The sequence below is a fragment of the Schistocerca serialis genome, chromosome 2 (genome assembly GCF_023864345.2).
Source record: "Schistocerca serialis cubense isolate TAMUIC-IGC-003099 chromosome 2, iqSchSeri2.2, whole genome shotgun sequence".
NCBI lineage: Eukaryota > Metazoa > Arthropoda > Insecta > Orthoptera > Acrididae > Schistocerca > Schistocerca serialis.
Genome location: NC_064639.1, coordinates 622058967 through 622078942, shown reverse-complemented (window position 1 = coordinate 622078942; position 19976 = coordinate 622058967). Strand labels below are relative to the sequence as shown.

General features: G+C 38.5%; 1 protein-coding gene across 1 annotated transcript in view; it reads left to right on the top strand.

The window, feature by feature from the left end:
* The window catches only part of LOC126457678 (mitochondrial uncoupling protein 4), a 422954-nt gene that overhangs the window by 215996 nt on the left and 186982 nt on the right, over positions 1 to 19976 (top strand). Inside the window, exon 3 of the mRNA XM_050094182.1 lies at positions 9160 to 9245. Coding sequence (XP_049950139.1) covers positions 9160 to 9245 — 86 coding nt within the window. The remainder of the gene's footprint in view (positions 1 to 9159; positions 9246 to 19976) is intronic.

The window sequence follows — 19976 nt, the reverse complement described above, 5'->3', positions numbered from 1 at the left end:
AATAATTACTAATATTTTTCTTAATGTGTATAATGGCTTCTTAGATATACTTATTGAAGTATCCATCATGGGGACACAGGGAAAACAGTGATCAAGTTTTAACAAGTTTATTGACAACAAAATATGCCTGCTTTGATGGTAAGAACAAAAGGCACATGAAACACATCTCACTAGGTATTGTTACAGTGGCTTGACAAAGTTGCTATCTAAAAGTTGCATGACTTTTTCTAGTATATTTCCTATTAGGTCCAACACCGACGCAAAAACTCTGTCCTTAATGCAGTCTAAATCCACAGAGGAAATAATGATGAAAGTAAGAACAGCAGAGTTTGTCCCTAGGATGGACTTTGAGAGCATACTGAGACGATGAGGTGACCAGCACCAGCCTGGAGGCCAGAAGAGGCTCCTGAAGCCGAAAGAACTGGATCATGCAGTCCATGCACTGGCCTTTATAGCTATCAATGGCAGAATACTCATGATACTATTTTCTCATCACATGTTGTGCAGATGTGAAGAGGTCCCTCAGAAGTGGTGGCTTCTACCAGCATCGTACTGCTGCCTAGTGTCCATTCCTGACTAAACATGGAAAACTTGTGATACTGAGGCATGCAGGGGCCATGTAGATAGTAAGCATGCCCAAGGTGCTTGAGGTGTTGCTGTTCCATTTTGCATAGATCTCCAATATAGTACTTGTGGTTAGGACAAACAACTCTTTAAACAGTTTTTTTCATATGTATAATGATTGGTTTTAGTTCCTATATTGCCAAATTCTCTGAATAAAAACTTGTATCCATATTTTGTACATTCGTCCCAGACACCGTTTACATCTACATCTACATGGTTACTCTGCAATTCACACTTAAGGGCCTGGCAGAGAGTTCATTGAACCAATTTCATACTACTGCTCTACCATTCCACTCTTGAATGGCGCGTGGGAAAAAGGAACACCTAAATCTTTCCGTTCGAGCTCTGATTTCTCTTATTTTATTATGATGATCATTTCTCCCTACATAGGTGGGTGTCAACAAAATATTTACTCATTCAGAAGAGAAGGTGATTGAAATTTTGTAAATAGGTGTCGCTGCAAAGAAAACCGCCTTTGTTTCAGTGACTGCCACCCCAACTCGCGTATCATATCAGTGACACTCTCACCCCTATTGTGCGATAACATGAAACAAGTTGCCCTTCTTTGCACTTTTTCAATGTCCTCCATCAATCCTACCTGGTAAGGATCCCATACCGCACAGCAATATTCCAGCAGAGGATGGACAAGTGTAATGTAGGCTGTCTCTTTAGTAGGTTTGTCGCATCTTCTAAGTGTTCTGCCAACAAATCGCAGTCTTTGTTTCACCTTCCCCACAATATTATGTATGTGGTCTTTCCAATTTAAGTTGCTCATAACTGTAATTCCTAGGTATTTAGTCAAATTGACAGCCCTTAGATTTGTGTGATTTATCACTACGAACTGTGACCTCTCTGAGAGGAAATCACGAATCCAGTCACACAACTGACACGATACTCCGTATGCACACACTTTGATTAATAGTTGCTTGTGAGGAACGGTATCAAAAGCCTTCTGGAAATCTAGGAATATGGACTTGATCTGAGATCCCCTGTCGACAGCACTCATTACCTCATGGGAATAAAAAGCTAGCTGTGTTGCACAAGAACGATATTTTCTGAATCCGTGTTGGCTATGTATCAATAAGTAATTTTCTTCAAGGTGATTCATAATGTTTGAGTACAGTATATGCTCCAAAATCCAACTGCAAATTGAGGTCAGTGATATGGTTCTGTAATTCTGTGGGTTACTCCTATTTCCCTCCTTGAATATTGGTGTGACCTGTGCTACTTTCCAGTCTTTACGAACAGACCTTTTGTCAAGTGAGTATTTGTTTATGATTGCTAAGAAAGGTACTATTATGTCTGCATACTTTCAGAGGAACCTGATTGATATACCATCTGGACCGGAAGACTTGCCTTTCTTAAGTTGTTTGAGTTGTTTCGCAACACCTAAGATAACTACTTTTATGTCACTCATGCTAACAGCTGTTCTGGTTTCGAATTCTGGAATATTTACTTTGTCTTATTTCCTGAAGAAATTACAGAAAACTGTAATTAGTAACTCCGCTTTAGTGGCACCATCATCGGTAACATTTCCATTGCTACTGTGCAGTGACGGTATTGACTGTTTTTTGCCACTGGTGTACTTTACATAAGACCAGAATCTCTTTCTGTTTTCTACCATATTTTGAGACAATACTTCAGTGTGGAAATTATTAAAAGCATCTCACATTGATGTCTACGCTAAATTTTGAGCTTCCGTGAAACTTAGCCAGTCTTGGGGATTTTGCGTTCATCTGAATTTGACATGTAAATGTGAGGGCTGAGTGTAAGCAGGGTGTTTCTGTAAGAGTGTGCAAAAATGTAACACATCCTAAAGAATGCTCCACTGAACAATTTGAGGAGGGAACATGGGGTCAGAGAAGCCAGCTTAAGGAGATATCGAAATAAACTTGTCTAATGCTTTGTCTAGCATTACTGTTTTCCAGTTAATTTACAACTAACATGCATACAATTTTACATTTACTGTGCTGTTTATTTACATATACATTCTTTTTTTTCCTATAAGGAGGATGTGCCTGATCACTAGGACATCATGATGCAGGTTTTGTTTACTGTACTTTTCCGTAAGGTGGTTCTGTTGTATCGTATTTACATTGTCCCATGACATAACGTGCTATCAATCAATGACAGATCCATTCATTACTCACTGCTATCAGAGATGTAAAGTACAAATTGATGGAGCAGAATCAGTACATTTTTGCAGAACTCACTGACATGCATCTTGTGTGTGGGGAAGTACTCTCTGCTGAAAGGCTATACATGGAACAATTTCTTAACATTCATTATCCGTCAAGACAAGTATTTATGTCTCTTGATTGACAAGTGCAGGAGACTAGTTTATTGGAAAGCAGAAAAGAGAGACCTGGCAACATGAGGACCTGTTGCACACCTTATTCTGAGGAGGAGATGATGGAACATATTGCAGCAGACCCCACTAGAAGTACTCATCATACCGCACATTAAATGGGCACTGCACATACTAGCATGTGGCGAGTACTCCGTGAACAACTGCATCTATATCACCTACAATAAGTCCATGCAATGCTTGTGATGACTTTGCACAAAGAGTCGCATTGTGTCAGTGGTTGCTCCAACTATGTATTGATTGACAAGATTTCCTCCAAATCATGCTGTTCACTGATGAGGCCTTATTTGATCCGATGGTATTTCAAACAGCAGGATAGCGATGTGTTGAATGAGGAAAACTGTAACACTGTAGTAGAGTCACACCATCAAGTATGTTTCGCTGTGAATATCAGGGCTGGTATTGGGCCATATTCTGTACCCGGCCATCTGAATGGCCACCTGTAGTTGGGGTTCTACCTGAGTTGTTGGAGAAGGTACTCTTCGCTGTATGTGAGAGGACATGGATACAACATTATGGTGCATTGTCTCACTTCACTGTGGATGTCCGCAACCATCTCAACACTGTATTTCCTGGTCACTGGATCGGAAGGGGAGGACTTATTCCATGGCCTGTGAGGTCACCTGACCTGAATCCCCTTGATTATTTTTCATAGAAAATAATGGGTATATTTAAAATCACTTGTGATTGAGATCCAAATGGGTATGGAGATAGAATTAGTTACCAGAATAGTAGCTGCCTTTGATGTAATTTGAAACAGACCAAGGGTATTTGACAGGGTGCATCAGAATCTTGTTTGCCAATGTCACGCTTGCATTGAGGTTGATAGCCAAGGGTTTCAGCACATTTTGTAAGATACAGTACAAATGGTACATTCATTGTGTCAGTGATGGTATTTGCAGTTAACTGTAACTAACATAAATAAAAAAGTACACAAGAATTTGAATTTATTCATATTATCTCCTTAAGTTGGCTTCTTTGAGCCCAGGTTCCCTACCTCAGATTGTTCGATGGAGCATCCTCTATTCCCTGTTAAATTTTTGCATACTCTTACAGAAACACCCTGTAAATGGATCGTATGTAACTACAGACTACTTGCTGTTATACTCTGAATACAGGAATGTAAGGGCATAATATGCTGATGACATTCTCTTTTACTGGAGTTATTGTGTGCTTATTCCATTTCAACTGTCACTTAGTATTCATCCCCAAAAAGTTTGTCAGTGTATTTTTCCCCATTTTGAAGTTTATGTGTTTAGTTATCTGTTAGTTCATTGCTGACCAATTGTAAACATCCTTAAGGGTTCTATTTGCCTTCTCTGCTAGGACTTTAGAAGTTTTATGTGTGATTATAGTGTTGCTATCATCAAGGGAATTTTCACTACATGTCTAAATCATTATGTGGAAGGTCACTGCTATACTCTGAATTTGCCAGTTTTGATACATTTGTTCTTTTTAGTGTAAGATTACTACAGACTTTCTTTCATTTTCTCATGAAACAAAATCGATTATTTTACTGTCTTTGCATTTGTATGCAGATGCCATTTGGCCTTTCTTTCCATTTATTGCATTCTTTAGGGAACATAGCAGTCTGCTTCAATCTACACAGAGGGGACAATTAAGTCATGAGATACTTCCTAATATTGTGTTGGACATCCTTTTGCCTGGCATTGTGCAGCAGCTTGAAATTACATGGACTTGAACAATTTTTTGGAAGTCCCCTGCAGAAATATTGAGCCATACTGCCTTTCTAGCTGTCCATAATTGCAGAAGTGTTGCCGGTGCAGGATTTTGCATACAAAGTCACCTCTCAACTACCCCCGTAAATGTCCAATGGAATTCATGTTCGGTGATCTGGGTGGCCAAATCATTTGCCTGAATTGTCCAGAATATTTTGCAAACCAATTGTGAACAGTTGTGGCCCAGTGACATTGTGCATAGTCATGCATAACAATTCCTTCATTCTTTGGGAACATGAAGTCCATGAATGTCTGCAAATGGTCTCCAAGTAGCTGAACATAACCATTTCCAGTCAGTGATCAGAGGACCCAGTCCATTCCATGTAAATGAAGCCCACACCATTTTGGAGCCACCACCAGTGTGCACAGTGCCTTGCTGACAGCTTGGGTCCATGGCTTTGTGTGGTCTGCATCACACTTTTATCAGCTCTTGCCAACTGAAATTGGGAATCATCTGATCAGGCCATGGTTTTCCGGATGTAGGGTCCATCCAATATGGTCACAAGCCCAGGAGAGGCGCTGCGGGTGATGTTATGCTGTTAGCAAAGGCACTCACATCGGTCATCTGCAGCCATAGCCCATTAATGCCAAATTTCACCACACTGTCCTAATGGATGTGTTTATCGTATGTCCCACATTGATTTCTGCTGTTATTTCACACAGTGTTGCCCTTCTGTTAGCACTGAAAACTCTATGCTAACACCACTGTTTCGGTTGTTAAGTGAAGACTGTCGGGTACTGTGTTATCCATGATGAGAGGTCATCATCATCATCATCTTGGACAGTTTGCAGCCACTGGCTGGGTCTGTCGGGAACACAAGCCTCTCCATCGTGTTATATCTTTCCACCATTCCCCCTCTTCCACCTTCGTCCAGTTCTCTCCTCTTCTCGTCACACATTCCTTCACTACCTTCACCCATCTATCTCTTGGTCTTCCCCTGGGCCTCTTCCCCTCCAGTTGCAGATCAAACATCCTCTTTGGATTTCTTCCCTCATCCATTCTCTTCATGTGTCCATACCACTGCAGTCTTGATTTTTCTATCCTGTGCTGTACTGGTTCCTCCTTTAGTCTTTCCCTCACATACACATTTCGCAATCTGTCTCATCTTGTTACACTCAACCTGCTCCTCTGGAACTTCATTTCACTAGCTTGTATTCTACTTTTGCCGCTTTTGTGCATTACCCATGTCTCACTTCCGTATGCCAATATGGGGACAAAGTAGGTTCAGTATATAATTCCCTTGGATTTCTGTGGCACCTCCTTGCTCCAAATAAGCCCCCTAATGCATTTGAAGAACTGCCCTGCTTTTCTGCACCTTTCATTTATTTCCATTGCGTTTCCCCCCTTACTTTCAATCATGCTTCCCAGGTACTTGAAGTTCTCTACCACTTGTAGTTTTTCCCCTCCACAAGTTATATCCACATTTGGCCTATTCTTCTTCCTTGTTGTGACAATTATTTCACTTTTCTTTGCAGAGAAATGCATTCCATATTGTGCTGCCGTTGCCTCCCATACATCTAACTGCTCTTGCACCTCCCTCTCGCAATTTCCCCATAACATCAGGTCATCGGCAAAAAGCACTGCTTTCATTTTATGATCTCCAATTGCATCTGATACTTGCTGTAGGATTTCATCCATAACAATAATAAACAATAAAGGCGAAAGTGCACTTCCCTGTCGCAGCCCATTTTCCAGCTTGAACCATGCAGTACGTTCCCTCCCCACTTTCACACAACTCTCACTTCCCTCATACATTTTTCTGACTTTTCGTGTTATCTCTTCATCTATCCCTTTTGCGTTCAGCACATCCCAGAGCTTGTCCCTATAGATACTGTCATACGCCTTCTCAATATCTAAAAAGGCCATGATTAAGTCCTTCCCGTACTCATAGTGCCTTTCCTGCAGTTGCCTTACCGCAAATATGTGGTCCGTTGTTGATCTTCCCGGTCTGAAACCATACTGCTCCTCTTGCAGTCTACTTTCAATACTGCTTCTTATTCTCTTCTCCAGGATCTTTTCATAGATTTTTCCACAGTGGCATAGCAGGGTGATTCCTCTGTAGTTCTCACATCTCCTTTTATCCCCTTTCTTGAAGATCGGGACTATAATTCCTTTCTTCCAATCCTCAGGAATTCTGTTCTCCTTTCACACCACCCGCAGCACTCTGTATAGCCACTGGGTTCCTACTTCTCCTGCTGCTCGTATCATATCCACTGTTACTTCGTCCCAACCTGGTGCCTTGCCCCCTTTCATCCTCTTTATGGCTTCTTCCACTTCATTCCAAGTTAGATCATCAATTTCCCCACTATTATAATCGTCTGCTGCCTTAGGCTCTCCATCGCTGTTAGTTACCCGCTTGGCGGCATTCAACAGATCTTCAAAGTACTCCTTCCAAATATTTTTGAGCTCAGGCATTTCCTCCACAACTCTTCCATTATTATCCATGATCCTCAGGCACTCGCTTCTGTCGTTCCTCTTATTTCTTACCATGGTGTACTTTTTTGTTCCCTTCACTGTCCTCTTCTAACATTCTTGTCCATTTTTCCATCCACTTCTTCTTCTCCGCCCTTACTATGGTCTGTGCCACTTTCTTGCTTTCCTTATATTTTACCCTAGCTTTCTCTGTTCGGGTCTGGAACCATTCTCTGAAGGCTTTGTTCTTTCGAAGTACTGCCTCTTTATGTATGTTGTTCCACCATGGGGTTTCCTTACTTCTCCTCTTTGTGCTAGTTCTTCCACACACAGTCTCAGCTGCCTCAACTAGAGCCCTCTTAAAATCTCCCCATTCTTCTTCCACTGTTCTCTGATCTTCCTTTGGCAGCTTCTTCCTGATCAGTGTCTGGTACTGGGTCCTCCGTTCATCCTCTTTCAGCATCCATGTCTTCAACCTTTTCTCCTGTATGTCTGTTGCCCTCCTATCTTTTTTCTCTCTCAGGGTGGCTACCAACAGCCGATGGTCACTGTGTAAGGCCTCAGATGGAATGACCTTAACATCTGTGAGGCTGCTCATCATCTGCCTATCCACTAGTACATAGTCTACTACTGAAGTTTGGGACCAGTCTCCACTGTACCAAGCTATTTTGTGGCTACTTCTCTTCTTGTACCAGGAATTTGCGATCGCCAGCCCATTCCTCTTGCAGAATTCCAGCAACAATTTTCCTTCTCTATTTCAGTTCCCCCAGCCCTCTGGTCCCATTATCTCCTCAAATCCTTTCCTGTCTGTGCCAACATGTGCATTGAGGTCCCCTATTATAATCTGATTACCTCCATTTAGCAGCTTTTGCATGTCATCTTCAAATTCCTCCTTCTCCTTTTTTGTACACCCCACCTGTGGGGCGTATGCTTGGATGATTTCAATGCTTTGTCCTTTCACTCGTACTCTGGCTTTTATCATTCGATCATTGATACCTTCCACCTCCTCCTGCAGACCCTCTCTGACCACTATTGCCACTCCATTTCTTCCCCTCTCATTCCCTATCCAGTACAGTTTACATCCTTTATTTAGTGGTTTTTCACCAACTCCTCTCCACCTAGTCTCAGCAAGTCCCAAGATGTCCAATTTCCTCCTTTCCATCATTTCTGCAATTTCTTCTAACTTCCCAGTTAGAGTCCTTACGTTTAAGGTGCCCAGTCGTAAACCATCTCGTAATCCTTTTCCATTGCTTGGTCGGTTTCCTTTAAATCCGCTCCATGATCCGAGGCATGTTCCCTTTTTGAAAGCAGTTGATTTATCCACTACTGGCTTGCTAGGCCTATCGCAGCTTCACCAGAGCCCCGTTAGCCATCACGTTTCAGGGTTCCCATAGGGCCTTCCCAGCTACCGTAGCGGTCCTGGGGCACACGAAGTCCCCGCTGTACATCGCCCCTATAGGCAGTCCCCTACTTTGTGCTGTTGCCCATCTCCCACGACTTGGACGAGGGGTTGGACTTATGGGAGAATGCCTGAAATTTGTTTTTCTCACAACACTCTTGACACTGTGGTCCTCAGAATATTGAATTCCCTAACGATCTCCGAAACGGAATGTCCCATGCTTCTAACACCAACTACCATTCTGTGTTCAAAGTCTGTTGATTTCTGTCACATGACTATAATCACATTGTAAACCTTTTCACATGAATCACCTGAGCACGTATGACAGCTCTGCGAATGCATTGCCCTTTTATACCTTGTGTGTGCAAACTACCACCATATGTGTGTACATATCGCTATCCCATGATGTTTGTTACCTCAGTGCAAGTTATTACTTTCTGAAACACACACACACACACACACACACACACAGAGAGAGAGAGAGAGAGAGAGAGAGAGAGAGAGAGAGAGAGAGAGAGTCTTTCAGCCTGAAATTTTTAAAATGCTTTATGTCATTGATATCAACATGGTGTTATTCAGTGTATTTAAAACAGTTTATCATTTCTCTCTTCATCAGTTACATACCCCTTGGACTTAACTAAAACCAGGCTGCAAATACAAGGGGAAAAGGCGGCAGCGGCAGCAGGAAACGGAAACTTAAATGTAAGTGGCTATATGCAATATTTTAGAATGTACAGTGTACTGCTACATTTATTTATAGGTTTCCTTTGAGGTTTAAAAATGTAGATTATGTTGCATATGCTTGGAATGTTCACTAAAGAGAAATCACCTAGAATAGTATGCAAGTCCATAAAATATGTATATTTTAACAGAAAGAAAATATAGGAGACTTGAGATCTGCATATTTATGTGCAATCCTCTCATAAGATATGTTTGATGTATGAAATTGTTAAACTATTTGTAGAAATTCTGGTGCTCGGGTTTTTAAAAAAATTAATAGAGTTCAGCAATCTTCTTGCCATGATTGTGAAAACATTTCCGCTGCAGTAGTTCTTTCATTGCGCAAAAGCCTGAATAGTCAGCATGTGCTATTTCTTGAGATTATGCCATATTACGTGATCTTGCCTAGTGGCATGCTTGCCACTAGATTTTGTCAATACTAAGAGGAAAATTTACGTCACCCATGTCAGCATAATTTTTCCAGTTTCAGAGTAACATACTTTCCTTCATTATTAAAGGTGAGCCAATCCATTTCCATTACTAACTTCTCCCTTTCATTGCCAAGTTGTAATCTTAAAACAAGCATTTATCGATTGCAAGATGCTGAAAAACTCCATTTTGCTATTTTACCATTCCCATAATTGGCTTCACACATTTGTTTTATTTCTCTTTCTGAGCAAGAGACTCCTTAAGGACCATTCCAGACCAATACTTTTATGCTCGAAATTAATTCATGGAATTCAACATGACTGTAATATGTATAGATGTACTACCTAAAGTGACAAGTGAAAATTTGTACCAGGCGAGGACTCGAACCCGAATTTCCTGCTTGTTGCAAGTGGTCGCCTTACCACTTAGGCTATCCAAAAATTCTCCATGGACTGAGCCAAACTTCTGTATGTCACACAGCTATCCATTTCTTCCCATAGATTATTAATGAAGATAAATTAATACAAGTTTTTAGATTTTTACAATTTCTTGAAATTTTCCAAAAAAATATCTGAATATCAAGATTCAGGTTTAGCTCTGTTAGTTGTGTGGCAAGTAGCAATATTTGTTATGAATCTGCATGAGAAGTAATAATGAACTGTTGATAGGTTTCAGTATTTAATGTAAAAATATTTTCCGTGAAAAATACAAATGAAATTGAATACATATTAATACATATTAATAACAGGTTAAACAGGGGCTCTGTAGTGTTTCTGAGGATGAAGTAGCTTTTTCAGTGCAACAGCTTCCTTACTAATTTACTCAACTAAATCTAGATGGCAAAAGTGCAAATAGCATTAAGTAGTATAGTGATAGATTATTGTTAACAGACCAATACAGGTGAAGTTTCTTTTATGTCACTGTCAGGGCTGGTTGAAGAACATTTTCCCAGACAAGCTACATATCATTTGTCTCTCTGATACCTTACTCACTCATTCAGACATTATTTCTCTTTCCTTATTCTCTTGATAAAACCTTTAAAAATAAGTCTAAATCAAGTGACTGTGGAAACAGATTTTTCTTTTAAAATACATACTATATAGATATTCCTCTGCAACAAATAGATTTCTGAACCTTATTCCTATATAAATATTAAAATTATAAAAAATCATTTTCTTTTAAAGAAATTCCTTAGTGCCATAAAAGCTTTAAATAAAAACAGAAAGAACTAGATCTGTGGTATTATTATACCTTGAAACTGGGCACCTATTAAATGGAATGGAAAGAATGAGTACATAAAATTTCTGATACTTTTTTAGTTTACCTATAAATTTTTAATTCTATAGTTTATTCATTGATTCACTATTGACTGAAAAAAGGAGGTCAGAAACATGACATGACAGTGCTGAATCATTCACAAGGTTTATCAAATGAGACTCACACGCAAAAAAATGCTGGAGGATTAGTGTCTTTAATTATTTTTTGAACTGACATATTTTCCCATTCATATCTGAACTGTTATCATATTCTTGGTCTCACATATTTTTCAAACGAATCTGCTATCTTATCAACTCATTTAAGAGAATTGTGATTAAACATTCACCACTAGTTTCTGTAATTAGATTAAATGTTCTTGGATAATTAATTTTTCATAAGGCTCTGCCCAGACAAAACAAATGGCCATTGACATTTGTTCTGTGAGATTCACATCAGGAGTACAATCTAATCTAAATGGTAATCCTTAATAAGTGTTGATAACAGAGTGATGAATTCATTTCGCATGACTTTACTGAGATACTGAACATTTGTTTCATGAGACAGTACTCATCTATTTTCTTTACAGAGAATATCTGTTCCTCCTAGCAATGCAGACTCCTGTGCCCAAAGGAACTGTTTTTGGCACAGTAGCCTTTTAATATGAAGGACATTCAATAAGTAATGTAACATACATTTTTTCTTGGCCATTTGGATTTAAAAAAATTGTGATTTTGTTTGCGACATCCTTGAACATTCCTGTGTCATCTCATATATTCCCAGTGACTCCAAGTAGATGGCATTGTTATAAGCAGTCTTCATAATGGAATCTGCAACTACGGTGCATTCCAAGCAAAAAGCAGATATGGAATAAGATGAAAGAAGGAAAATGTACACCAGTTTGCTTGCTCATTATGAAGCCAATGCTGATCATTTCTTGCCAAACAGTGTCACTGGCAATGAAATATGGATTCACTACTTTGAGACTGAAACAAACTGGCAGACCATGGAATGTCAACACACATGTCCTTTGAGAAGCAGTTCAAAACAGCACACTCAGGTGTAAAGTTATGGCTACAATCTCCTGGGACTCAAAAGGGATCATTCTGTTCGATGTCGTCCCTCATGGTCAAATGACCAACTATGAATTCTATTGTGAGACTCATAGGGAATTGGAAAAACAATTACAATGTGTTTATGGTCACAAAAATGCAAACAATTTCCACTTCTCCATGATAACCCAAGGCCACACACCAAGCCAGCACAAAAGAAGACCAAAAGAGCACAAAACTTCGGTGGGCTGTTCTTCCACATTGGTCCTACAGTGCAGATCTTGCAACATCAAACTTCCATCTCTTTGCCCCACTGAAGAATGGATTCCATGGGGAGCACTGTCACAATGATGGGAAAATTGTTGCTGCACATGAGCTTGGTTGAGATGGTTGCTTGTAGAATGGTGCATAAAGGCGTATGAGCTCTTACATTACGGTGGATGAAGGCTACAGAACTGAACAGAAACTACACTGATAAATAACCAAAGAACTGGGGAACAATTTAGTGTGTTTAAATCGTAAATAAAACCACCCTGCTTTGACAGAAAAGGGGTTTTGTGAATTATTGAATGACACTCATACTTCATATTGGTGTTGAGTCTCAGGCTGAATGAGTCTCTGATTTGCGTCACGAAGCATTTTTCAGGACATAAATGCAAGCATAACTCTCAACATGTTAGTATGCATTAATATGGTTTGAATTTTTTTGTGTTGGACTAGAATTCCAGATATGTTTTTCAAGTCTGTAAGCCCTAACATATCTGCAGTTGAGATAGTATCGGCATTAAAAAGTTTCTTATAAAAGGAATCAAATTTTTTAAACAGAATAAATGAGCCATTCTTTGTGGATCTCTCTTTTGTTAGACAATTTTCATTTGTAGTTTGCAAGAGTAAATCTTCTCCTTCTTTTATTAACAGGGAAGTAACATCAGTTATTTGGCTATGGCTCTTTGTACAAGAGCATGATGTGTGTTATTAGTTGTTTTATCTTATCATTACCCACAGTCAGCAAATCAGTTAAAAATGTTTGAGGAAAATGGCCATTCCTGCAATCAAAATTCAGTTTTAAAAGTGTTAAATAAACTGATAAGGTGTTCTTATCCCTACTGTACAGGTGAAAAGTTGATAATCATGCACAACTGGAAAGTGTGGGAGCAAGAAAATCAGGAAGTCTGTACTTTTTGATCCTTCTAGATATGGCTATGCTATGACATGTCTTGAAAAAAAAAATTCAAGCCCAATTAGATGGAAACTTAATCAAAAAGTTAAAATTTCAAATACATTTATACTAACTAGGACTATATTTGATGCTGAACTCAATTGAAGCTTGTAAGTATATATTCAGAATTATCTCACAAATGACTTGTTTGCAGGGTCATTTTTACTAGAGGGTATTGTATTTGCTTCTGTCATTGTATACCTCCAATCATGTCAGTTTTTGCTGCTAATTATGATACACACTGTAAACAAATCTTGCACTTGTGCATCTGTGGTGGTCCTTTCAGCTTGGCTCCCTAAGCAGCTGCTTGTGTTACTTGGGCCTTAAAGTGACCATGGTCTTTGTCTTTCATTATTATATACCTTGATTCATTCCATATCCTTGAAGGTTCTCTTTCTCAGCAGGATCTGTGGAACATGATGAATGGACGGATGGATGGAAGGAAGCTAGATAAACAAATTTAGAAAATATAGCACTTTGACTAAAGATGTCTCAATTTTTTCTTTAAAAAAATAATATTTGATACCTATGTGCTTGAATATGGGGACTGACACTGTGCTTGCATCATGCAAGACATATTCTGGTATTTACACTACTTGTAGCAAATGGGCAATGCCCCTCATAAACAATTATGTCAGAATAATATGACCCTAGCTTCAGAAGGATTTTTTCAGATTTACCAGTCACATCCACCAAATATAACAGGATGTACATCCAGAAATGGAATATTACATAAATCTTGCTGCTTGAAATTCAAATTTCTGGTGATACATTCAATGCAAACATAATTAAGAATTAAAATTCGCCCACAAAGGAAACAGCATTTGAACCTTTGGCTGTTTAATGTGTGTTTTTTGTGAGTGTTATGTGTCTTGGGAATTGCAATGATTAAAATTCCAAGATTAGCTATAGTACATTTCACAAACAATCATGACTACAATCATCATCATCAACATCATCATCATCATCATCATCATTTAAGACTGATTATGCCTTTCAGCGTTCAGTCTGGAGCATAGTCCCCCTTATAAAATTCCTCCATGATCCCCTATTCAGTGCTAACATTGATGCCTCTTCTGATGTTAAGCCTGTTACTTCAAAATCATTCTTAACTGAATCCAGGTACCTTCTCCTTGGTCTACCCCGACTCCTCCTACCCTCTACTGCTGAACCCACGAATCTCTTGGGTAACCTTGCTTCTCCCATGCATGTAACATGACCCCACCATCTAAGCCTGTTCACCCTGACTGCTACATCTATAGAGTTCATTCCCAGTTTTTCTTTGATTTCCTCATTGTGGACACCTTCCTGCCATTGTTCCCATTTACTAGTACCTGCAATCATACTAGCTACTGTCATATCCATAACCTCAACCTTATTGATAAAGTAACCTGAGCCCACCTGGCTTTTGCTCCCATACCACAAAGTTGGTCGAAAGATTGAACGGTGCACAGATAACTTAGTCTTGGTACTGACTTCCTTCTTGCAGAAGAGAGTAGATCATAGCTGAGCACTCACTGCATTAGCTTTGCTACACCTTGCTTCCTGTTCTTTCACTATGTTGCCACCCTGTGAGAATATGCATCCTAAGCACTTTCGAAATGTTTCGGTTGGTAGGACGTTCTGAGGCATCAAGGGATCACCAATTTAGTATTGGAGGGCAGCGTGGAGGGTAAAAATCGTAGAGGGAGACCACGAGATGAATACACTAAGCAGATTCAGAAGGATGTAGGTTGCAGTAGGTACTGGGAGATGAAGAGGATTGCACAGGATAGAGTAGCATGGAGAGCTGCATCAAACCAGTCTCAGGACTGAAGACCACAACAACAACAACAACAACAAGTACTTGTTCTAACCTGTTCTAACTTTGTTCCTCCTATTTGGCATACAATCCATTTATATCTCTTTCCCACTGTTATTACTTTCATTTTGGAGATGCTAATCTTCATACCATAATCCTTACATTTCTGATCTAGCTCTAAAATATTACTTTGCAAACTTTCAATCAAAACTGCCATCACAACTAAGTCATCCGCATATGCGAGACTGCTTATTTTGTGTTCACATATCTTAATCTCACCCAACCAGTCTATTGTTTTCAACATATGGTCCATAAATAATATGAACAACAGTGGAGACAGGTTGCAGCCTTGTCTTACCCCTGAAACTACTCTGAACCATGAACTCAATTTACCGTCAACTCTAACTGCTGCCTGACTATCTTTGTAAAGACCTTTAATTGCTTGCAAAAGTTTGCCTCCTATTCCACAATCTCATAGAACAGACAATAAATTCCTCCTAGGAACCTGGTCATACGCCTTTTCTAGATCTATAAAGCATAGATACAATTCCCTGTTCCACTCATAACATTTCTCCATTATTTGCCATAAGCTAAAGATCTGGTCCTGACAACCTCTAAGAGGCCTAAACCCACACTGATTTTCATCCAATTTGTCCTCAACTTATACTCGCACTTTCCTTTCATTAATACCTGAGAAGATTTTACCCAAAATGCTGATTAAAGAGATACCTCTGTAGTTGTTACAATCTTTTCTGTTTTCATGTTTAAAGATTGGAGTGATTACTGCTTTCGACCAGTCTGATGGTACCTTTCCCGACTCCCACACCATTTCAATTATCCTGTGTAGCCATTTAAGACATGACATTCCACTGTATTTGATGACTTCCAACTTAATTTCATCCACCCCAGCTGCTTTATTGCACTGCAATCTACTGACCATTTTCTCCACTTCCTCAAATGTGATCCTATTTCCATCATCATTCCTATCTCATTGTACATTGAAATGACTATAGTGTTAGAAAATTTTTGACTTACAGTTATTATTGGGAATACTAAGCACAAAGGAGAAATTATCTCATTGCATGTCAGATGGTAAATCTGAATCTTTTTTCCTTCCTTGAGACTAAATAGCAGTGGCAGTGCAAGTAATAGTAACAGATATGTGTTGCCACAACTGTAATAAGATAGCAATCACAGACTACCATTAGATATATCTGAGTCATTGTAATTTTTAAGTGCAGTTGATTTTTGCAAGTCAAGGCATGTTGAGAATGATATAACAGCAAGCATCCCTCTGTGTTAAGTTGGCCTCATCGGATTACAAGTTGTACTACTAGAGAAAGCAGTATTGACCTTATTGTCAAAAACATCTGATGTATATCACATTGATAAATTGTTTATCTCTCTGACAGCAGAATAGTAAAATTTGTATCACATTAACAATTAGGAAATTTGCATTATTCATGGACATTTGTGATACAAAATGGTCTGAATACTTGAAAGACTGGTCATCCTCAGTTTGTACCGAATGCCTGTTAGTAGTCCTTCAAAGATTTGAAAAAGACCTATTAAAAAAGAAAATCGATATGTGGAGAGTGGAAATTGAAAAGGTTCTGTTTTTTTTCACTAAAGGTACTTTCAGTGCTATTTTGGTCTCAGTACTCTGTTGCATGTCCCTAGATTTGATTCAGGTGCCAAACCATGGAGGAAGTCTTTAAAACATGTGTTAGTAGATGGTGCATAATCTTTGTGCCAAGCTGTGCTTCTCTCTGAAGTGCCAAAATCTGAAAGATGTGACAACTAATTTTTCCTGACCACAGCTGTACCAATTAAAAACTTAATGCTGTATTTCTGTACTTGCGTTGTCACATATAAAATGTGTTGCCTCAGTGTTAATGGCACTTGTAACAAAAAATTTGTAACTACTATTTTATCAAAATAAGACAGTTTTGAGACTGTGACTGTGTAAAAAATAAAAGTTGATTCCTGCAGGCACAGAAACAGCAACCAGCCACTGTTAATAATGCTGCTTACTTGCACAAGTAATGCCTCTATTGGTTTTGAGCTGACAGGTTCATCTTCAGACAACTGTTCATGTGAATATTGCTGTCATTGTTGTTTACATTAGTCACTGAAAAAAAAGCCAACAACTATTGGTAAAAATGCTATTTGTATTATTAAGAGTAGCTGGGTGTTGTTTCCTTCTTTAGAAGAATTATCTTGTAAAAACTTCCTTATTACACAGAAACACTCGGTCTCTTGGTATGGCTGTTAGAACATTCTTAATAAAGTGTTTTCTAATTTGTCGTATTATTTTTTCCATGATGGTCTCAGGATACCTTTTCAGTTTATTGGATACAAATAAGTTATGTACAGTTATTTTTTTATTCTCCTGCACATATATAGCATTTGAACTTGGAAGAACTTTGTAAGAAGGCTTTCAGATCTAGTTCTGTTGAATGTTTATGATGTCAATCTCCGCTTGAGAAACAATATAATCAAGCTGCAGTCACTAGTATATAACCAGTTCTCTTTGCCAAGCTTTTCTGCTGTACTGAAATATGCCTGATATTTAGAGAATCACCCACCACAATTTGTGAATCCTGCTGGATTATGTTTTATACTGTGTTGTCCGTTGTATGTATTATGTGAGATTTGACACTCAGAACCTTTCAATTTTCATTCTTCGTATGTCCTTGAACCAGGAAATAAATTAGAGGATAAGCAGAGAAACCAAGAGACAGAGTTGCTAGGATACAAATACTGGTACCTGGTCAGCTGTGTTACACTGTGGGCATCTGTGTTGCAAAGTCTGCAAGATATACTGAGTGTCCAAAAACAAATAGTGGAAAAGACACCACCAGCATTTTCAGTCATGTAAGAAAAGACCCACTAATCAGCACTGTCTAACCAGCTGAAAGTTGATCTGTTTTTACTTTTACACGTCCTTGAAGATTGATATCAACCATCCCACAAAAGCCTAGTTATAAAGTTTGGATAACCAGAATTTACTAAGGAATGTAGGAATATACTATAACCCCTACATATTGCCTGTATAGAGCAAGTAATTAAGTAAACACAAAGGCATTTAAGCTTTGACTCTTCCCGTGCTTCATACACAAATGGAATGAGAAGAAGCTGTAGTATATGGTACAGGAAGTAACATCTGCCATTCACTTCATAATGGTATGCAGAGCTACAGCTAGCCCACGAACACCATTCACAGTGGAGATGCATCGTTGTTGGTGCATTGATTTTTCAGAACAGTAAACAAACAACTTGAAATAAGATTTCTGATTCTCTTTTGATTTCTTGGTCTGTTATGCTAGAAGAATTCAAGTTCCCATTGCCTGACACACATTAACATAACTTCTATTAAAGACGGTAATACGGACATCAAAGTAAATATATTACAAGGAAAAGATAGTCATATCAGATAACAAAATAAAGGCAATATGGGATATAGTGAAGGAGGACACCGGTAGAACCAGACATGAAGAGGGGCAAATAGCATTAAGAGTAAATGGTACATTGGTGACAGATGTGTATAGTGTTCCAGAACTTTTTAACAAACATTTTATAACTGTTACTGAAAAGTTGGGGTTGTCAGGTTCTGTAGATGCTGCCATGGGATACCTCAGACTAGACATTTCAAGTAACTTCCATAATATGAATTTCACCGTCACCACCCCAGCAGAAGTAATGTCCATCATAAAATCTTGAAAATTGAAAACATCTAGTGGGTATGATGAAATATCAACAAAGTTAATTAAAGAATGTGATTCTGAGTTAAGTAACATATTAAGCTATGCACATGGAAAGGGAAAAAAGATGAGTCTGAATGCTTCTGTGAAGAACCACAGAAGACTCTGAGTAAATACAGTGCTACTGATCAGATTATTATGATGGGTGATTTCAATGCCAGAATAGGAAATATACCAGTAACAAACATTATAGGTCCATTTGGAGAACCAATATGTAATGAAAATGGAAAATTACTAAGAGATTTTGCCACTTACAACAATTTAAATATCACAGATTCACTTTTTAAGAAAAAGATTATACACAAGTATACTTGAGCCAGCAGAGGTCTTAGATCAATAATTGACTAAATCTTAGTAAATGAGAATCTAGTGGGCCAAGTAAGGGATGCAAGAGTGTATAGTGGACAAGATATAGGATCAGATCATTTCTTACTTATCTCCAGAATAGATCTTTTTACAAAATGGAAGAAAATAACTAAACAGGTAACAAACCAACAAGATCAAAGCGGTCATAAGGTATACTTTCTTGAAGAGGACAGTATCAGACACCTGTACCAAAGGAGATTAAATGAAGAACTAGCAAACTTACGAACTAAAGACAATATAGAAGAAGAATGGCATACTCTAAAGAATATTGTATGCAGAGCAGCAGGAGAAGCTCTTGGTAAAAAGAAAAGAATACAGAAAAGAAGAGGCCTAAAAATTTGGAATGAGGATATAATTAAAGCTGTCAAAGAAAAACAGGATGCATATATAAAACACTTAAGCAACCCCACTCTTGAGAACAAACAATACTATAAGGAGAAAAGAAATAACGCTAAATGCATAGTAAGGAAAGCACATCGTCAACACTGGGATAGGTTTATTTCTAATATTGAACATGATATCCATGGAAGACAACAAATAGCATATAAGGTTTTAAAAACCTTAAACACATCAGAAAGAGAGAAGATACAAATAAATAGTATTGAAGAAGAACAGTGGACAAATCATTACAATGAATTGTGGTATGATCATACAGCACAAGAAACTGAAATTGAACAACTAGACAAGAAAGGATTGGGTGAAATACAGTCTGATGAATTAACATCTGTACTAACATCACTTAAGAACAGAAAAGCAACAGGAAAAGACAGCATTAATGCTGAATTATTAAAATATGGAGCAATGACGCTACACCAACGACTGCTACAT